At 44.6% G+C, this 6,567-nt stretch overlaps 1 protein-coding gene across 2 annotated transcripts in view; it reads left to right on the forward strand.

Moving 5' to 3' along the window:
- Camkmt (calmodulin-lysine N-methyltransferase) overlaps positions 1 to 6,567 on the forward strand; it is a 365,021-nt gene that overhangs the window by 305,693 nt on the left and 52,761 nt on the right. For both annotated transcript variants that reach the window (XM_029471134.1, XM_021185739.2), the window contains one exon: positions 2,908 to 2,974. In XM_029471134.1, the coding sequence (XP_029326994.1) occupies positions 2,908 to 2,974 (67 nt within the window). The remainder of the gene's footprint in view (positions 1 to 2,907; positions 2,975 to 6,567) is intronic.

Raw genomic sequence — 6,567 nt, forward strand, 5'->3', positions numbered from 1 at the left:
TTTTCTTTTCTTTTCTTTTCTTTTTTCTTTCTTTCTTTCTTTCTTTCTTTCTTTCTTTCTTTCTTTCTTTCTTTCTTTCTTTCTCCCCTTCTTTCTCCCTTTCTTTCTCCCCTTCTTTCTCCCCTTCTTTCTCCCTTTCTTTCTCCCTTTCTTTCTTTTCTTTCTTTCTTTCTTTCTTTCTTTCTTTCTTTCTTTCTTTCTTTCTTTCTTTCTTTCTCAGAACAAAACTGGGGCTGGACAGATAGCTCATTGATGCTCTTCATAGCACTCAGACTGTATGTTAACTCCAGTCTCGGGAGGTCTGATATCTTCTTTTAGTCTCCAAGAACATCAGGCACACATATGGTACACACACACACACACACACACACACACACACACACTTAGGCAAAACACCCATCACATTAAATAAATAAATAAATAAATAAATAAATAAATTTAAGAATAACCTGATTCAAAATGTATGCACAACTGATAAATACAATTACCGATTACACGGATAGACTAATATTTCCAACAGTATTTTACATGCCTATAATGCATGCAGTTGACCTAAGAGACTGTCGTTGCTATTGTATATGGGTATACATATTTAAGAATAAAAATAAACTGATAATTTAAATGGAGGATCGTTCCTGACTTGGGCTTTGTTTAGGAAGGAAGCGAGGGGTAGACTTGTGGCTCCCTCTGAGCCCCCGGGCAGCTGCCCTGACAAAGGGCTGAGACAGCTTCTCTTTCTCCCCCAAAATCGCAGGAAGGCTTTTCCTTCTGGATGGCGGGAGCAGATCACAGAGCAGGACTGGGTCTGTTGTGACGAACATTATCCTGCTCATATTGACTTGGTTTGATTGGATTTCCTCTATTACCCTGAGGTGACACAGGGAGATGATAAAAATCTATGATTGGACACAGTGCCATCCAGAAAGACCATCACAATCGGACCCAAGGGCTGCGGGCACAGAATCAGAGTTTATCTCTTAAGGTGATGTTCTCCAATAACACCTGCATCTTTTCTCTTTGTGCTTCTTTTAAAAATGTTTTAAAAGCCCTTCTAAACCACAAAACGTATTTCCTGCCCAGTTTTAAAACTAAGGTAGCCCAAGTACAGTTGTGAAATTTTCCATTAAGAAAATAACTTCTAGAATATAAATATCCATGCTTGCTCTGGGCCTGACCACCCAGAGTCATGGGTTTATAAATTGTATAAAGCATATAGTGTTAAGATGTTTACTAAAAATTATTAATAGGTTTTCTGAGTTATGTAACTTAACTTCCCTGTGACTATTCTATAAAAAGTATTACCTCCACTCACAAAATAATATGTTTTGCTTGCGAGATTAGCCAGGTACTTAGGACTCTACAGGTGTGCCAGGCGCATTGCGGCAGGCAGTTGGGTACCATGGCAACGCAGAGTAGGGTGTGGCTAGGGGAGGGGACTCAATAAAAAACAGTTGTCAGTTGACTCTACTAATTTTGCTTCTCAGAATGAAGATGTCAGGCATCCTTTCCTGCAAGATGCTTCATCTAGCACACTCCTGAAATAGACAGAAGCCGTAGGCCGGTGTGTCATTTTAGTTAATCAAAACAAGTAGGCAAATTAGTCTCCTTTATTTTTTTTTTAATGAATGTAATTTAACAGTATTTAATTTGCATACAGGAAAGTTCACCCAGGAAAAAGCAAGTCTGCATTATGGCACTTTTGTAAACCTCAACAAAGCCCATCATTAGGAGACCTAATTGATTTTTCCTCCCCACTCCTGAGGGAATAAAGCTGCCACAGTACCTGTGTATTCACTCCGAGAGGAATGGGTGTGCCCGGTGCTTCAAGCGGAGATTTGAGTTTAAGAATCCCGTGGTTCTGTTCTGGCAGGAAGATCTCGGGTGGTGTGTGCTCTGAACACTCAGGAGAGCAGGTTTTTTCTGAGCACTAGTGGGGACATCATTGTCTGCCTGGTGTCCTCCCCAGGCCCAGTTTCATTCAGCTTGCTGCCTTGACTAGGATCAGTTTATTTCTTGTTTATTTAAACCTGCCTTATTCCAGGAGAGGGACTGTGAAGTTCCTGTAGCAAATGTGTCACATGAAATAAAGGAGGAGGTAGGGGTATTTAGAAATCAGAAAGCCAGGGGGTTCCGGGGAAACCAGAGACAGAGGTCAGTAGAGAAATAAGACCACAGGAGCTCTTCTGGGTATCAGAGGTAGTGCGTTTGTTAGGCTCTGACAGCCCAGGGGCCAGAGCCTAACAAACTGCATGAGGAACTGCACTTTTCCTAGAGCTGAAACTAGAAGAGATTTTCCTGAGGGTCTTCAGATGTTACTCACCAGGTCCACAAAGCACCTCTAATCTAAACATGGCTCCTCTGCGTGAGTCCTTCTACGCTAGCTCATGTCCGCAGGCAGAAGCGCTTCAAGAACCCTTTGCTAGGTTGACTTTCTTCTTCCCTGTTGCATTTTCTCCCAAAGATGCTCCAAGCATCTCTCCACCCCTCTCTGTGCCTCCTCCCAACACTGTCCCTGAAACTCACCTCTCCCCCAACAAGCACTTAGGTGCCCAGGAAGTCAGCAGAGGCTGGCCTTGCCCTCCTAGGGGACTGGTGGACACCCCCACACACACACACCTGGGAAGTAGCACAGCACCTCATGCTCCCCAACAGTGCCCTCCAGCATTTGTCCTCTGGGCTCCGCCTTGATGTTACTTAGATGGTCCTTCCACAGGTGGGAAAATTGCAAGCCAGGGAACGAGAAGACATCGCCAGCGGTAAGTTAGCATCTCACGGCAGAGCTTTGACAGCTCCTCTCTCTTCCTTATGCTGATCCCATTGTGATAGGAAGGCAAAGGCTTTGTAGGTTCTTTCTTGTAGTCAGTCGATAATTGCTGCAGAAGTTTTCTTAACCGTGCCGCCCTGTAGATGTGGACAGCATCATCGCATGCAATAAGAAGGCCGGCGTGTTTAAGACTCCGGAAATATCAAGCCGGTAAGATAACTCTGCGTCCCAGTTGAAACTGCTTTCTTGGTGCTATGGATGACTAATAACGATACAATAAATACTAAATAACATTCATTGAGCACTTTCTGTGTGTCAGGCAGTTCACGGGTACCATTCCATTTAATCTTGTCAGACTCCCGTGAGGCAGGCCAACAGACACTCCTTTCAATAGATGAGAACACCAAAAAGATAAATAGTATAGAACACTCAATATAGTATATTATACACTGAGTTAGGGTCGCTTCGTAGCTAAGATTATTCAGTACGAGGTTGGGAAAAGCCCAGCTTAAATCAGCCTTCTTAAATGGCTTTATTTCTGTGGTCCTCAACACGGGCAGCTTTGCACCCTAGAGGATTCCGGCAGTCGCCGGGAATGTTTTTTATCGTCGTCGTCGTTGCTGTTGTTATTGTCCTTTGGACATGGGGTCAGAGCAAACACTCTCACTACTGGTTTCTACTGGTCCTGATGTCCAATGGTAGAGAATTCTCCTACCAGCCTTCAAAACACAACAAACAGGTTCCTCTATGCCCTAGAAGCACCTGCCCCAGGACACCAACACCGCCAAGGCTGAAACACCTTCATCTAGCGATGGTTTTCACAGTCTGGGGGTGTCCAGTCCCTTTCTGCTCCTTCTCTTCCAAGCTGGGGGAGCACTGCTTTCTGTGAGCAGAGTCACAGTGTGCAATCCCACCCTGTGGCCGGTTGACCTAGGAGGGGAATAGCCTCCTTGAGTGCTTTCCACGTGAAATGGCTGTTTCTTGTCATTTTCCCTTTGTGTGTTTAACTACGGGTTTTGTTACAGTAACAATCCCATTTGGAGTCACTGCATCCTTCTCTACCGCTCTGTCATCCTTTGGTGTTTTAAGGCTTCTTCACATTGAGGACATTTGCCTACCCTGACTGCTTAGTTTGAGAAAAACAGTTGGGTACCAGACACAATGGATAAAACCCAACGTGATGCTGGGCACGAAGGCAGGGCTCCGGAATTTCAGTGCTCGGGAGGGAGGGAGGGAGACATAGGGGAGCCCTTCCTCCATGCCATGCACAGCCATCTCCTTCTGGACAGGACTTCATTTTGTCGCATGCCTTCCAACCTGGTCTTTTAGTTATCAATCAAAAGTGCATTTTCTATGTTGTTCTCATTTACATTTATTTAATGCTTAAGGTCATTTGTGACCATTTGAGTGTATTTCAGCATATGGAATCAGGGAATAATAGACCCCAGCTTCACGCTGTGCAGTGAAATTGTGTTTTTACAAGACATAATGTTGTTTACTGAGTGTTAATAATCACTAATTAATAAACATATCTAGACTTCTAAAATGTTGCATTTTAAAGGAATAAAAGTGTCAAGTGTTTAACTCGGGGAGTGCAATAGAATTTTCTGTTATCATTTCATAAAATAGTCAGGTAACATAAAGAAGTAAAATGTTACTGTTTAGCACAGGGCAGATCCTAAATGCTCAGTGCCTGGCCTTTGTTCAAACATGACCCTTTACAGAAATACTGCTTCTAAATATATTATTCTGGCACATGGTAGGTCATAAAGACATAAGACTGCATTTCAATAATGATACAGGATTCCCTAATGAGGGTCTTTTGTTTTGTTTTGTTTTCTTTTCTTTTCTTTTTCTACCTTTATCACAGACTAATTGTGGTCACTTTCCTCTTTTGTAAAAAGTCAGAACATTTTTATTCCAAGTCTTCTAAAGCATTGCCAGGAAACAGGGCCTGGACAGTGACTCAGTCGATAAAGTTTTTGTTGAAAACTTGGGGACCTGAGCTCAAATCCCTAGCACCCATGTTAAGACAAAGAAACAAAAAAAAATGGTTCAGTGGCATGTGCCTGGAGTCCTAGCTCAGCAGAGGTGGAGACAGGACTGTCTCTGGGCGTTGACAGTTAGCCAATCTAGCCAATCAGGTGAGCTCCAGGGTTCAGTCTCATAAAAGGTAGAGAACACTCAACATTGGCCTGTAGCCTCTATTACATGCACACACACACACACACACACACACACACAAATGAGAGGTGTGCAAGCAATGACTCAGTGAGCGTGATCTTACTGAAAGGCCAGTAAGGAGCTGCCTGACCACTTAACCTCCGGCAGCTAAGAAAGCAAAGCCACCAGCCACTGTCACTGTAGTCAGCGCCCCTCAGTGCCCATTGCCTTCCCAGCCATAACCAGGACAATGCGGTGAACGTATTAGTTCCGTGAGAGAAGAAATAAAAGGAACCCACTCACAAAAGAGCTCAGATACAGTTCAGTGTTCTTTTCTAGCGCCTCGGTGCATATGCAGAAGTTCTCCCAAATTGGAGGTGTAGAATAACAGCAGCGACAGATAACGAAGAGGTATTTACCATAGCTACAAAGCCCACACGTGAGCCAAATATTTCTGCTATTAAAGAGCACTTCAAAGCCTGATGTGAAGTTTGTAACGGCTGAATGTTCCCCGTGACTTCATTTGCACAGGAGATGGAAAAGCTGAAAGGGAAGTCGTTATCTCGGAGCTGTGAGCCTAGGAAATCCGGGTTTTAGCAAGGACTAGGAAGCTGCCCAGAAGTCTGACAGGCGACCCATGCCCTGACTCCCTCACTTGGTGTCCCTAGTCCATGCTGTGGTTTGAGTAAGTGTCCTTCAGCCTCTGGCCTGCGGAAGGCACGGACCACACAGCCTGTGGTGCTGCTATTGGGAGGTGGGGGGAGCTTTAAGATACGGGGCCAATAATAAGCTCAGTCTTGGATCTACCTCACCCTGCTTGCTTCCTGTTGAGTTGCTTCCTCTGTCACACACTCCAGCTCTATAGACGGCTTCACCACAGCGTCAAAAAGCAGTGGGCCGGCTGGCCATGGGCTGAAGCCTGTGGACCCATAAGCAAAGGCCTCCCTCTTTCTAGGTTAATACTCTCAGGCGTTTGTCACAGTACGGGGAGCTGACCAGCACAGGAACCAACAGTCTTCCTCCCTCCTGATTTCTCCCTGCATCTTACACATGGACAGGCTGGGGCTCTGTGGATTCTGAGGTCTCCCATCAGGAGCATGAGTGACTTCAGAGCAGTGGTTCTCAGCCTTCCCAACCCTTTAAGTACAGTTGCTCAAGTGATGGTGTCACCCAACCCTAAAATTACTCTTGTTGCTACTTCATAACTGTAGTTTTGCTACTGTTACGACTTGTAATGTAAATATCTGATAGGCGGCCCCCACGAAAGGGGGCTTGCATAGCTTATGACCCACAGGTTGAGAACTCATGTTTTAGAGAATCCTATGACTGTAAACGCATCCCTAGTACCTGCTGGTGGCGACCTTTTGCAAGGGAGGGGCTGACAGGTCCTTCATTTAGCCTTGTAGGACACCTGTCCTGCTTTCCTTGTCCACCAGAACTTTGGTTTGTTTTTGAAACAGTCTCATTATGTCTCCCTGGCCCTCTTAGAATTCACTCTGTAAACCATAGTGGGCTTGAACTCATAGAGACCTGCCTGCCTCTGCCTCCCAAGTGCACCACCATACCCAGCCTTTTTTTTTTTTTTTTTTTTTTTTAGAAAAAATTTTATATATCAAATCCTCTTGCTGCCTCTAAATCCA

The sequence above is a fragment of the Mus caroli genome, chromosome 17, assembly GCF_900094665.2.
Source record: "Mus caroli chromosome 17, CAROLI_EIJ_v1.1, whole genome shotgun sequence".
Classification (NCBI taxonomy): domain Eukaryota; kingdom Metazoa; phylum Chordata; class Mammalia; order Rodentia; family Muridae; genus Mus; species Mus caroli.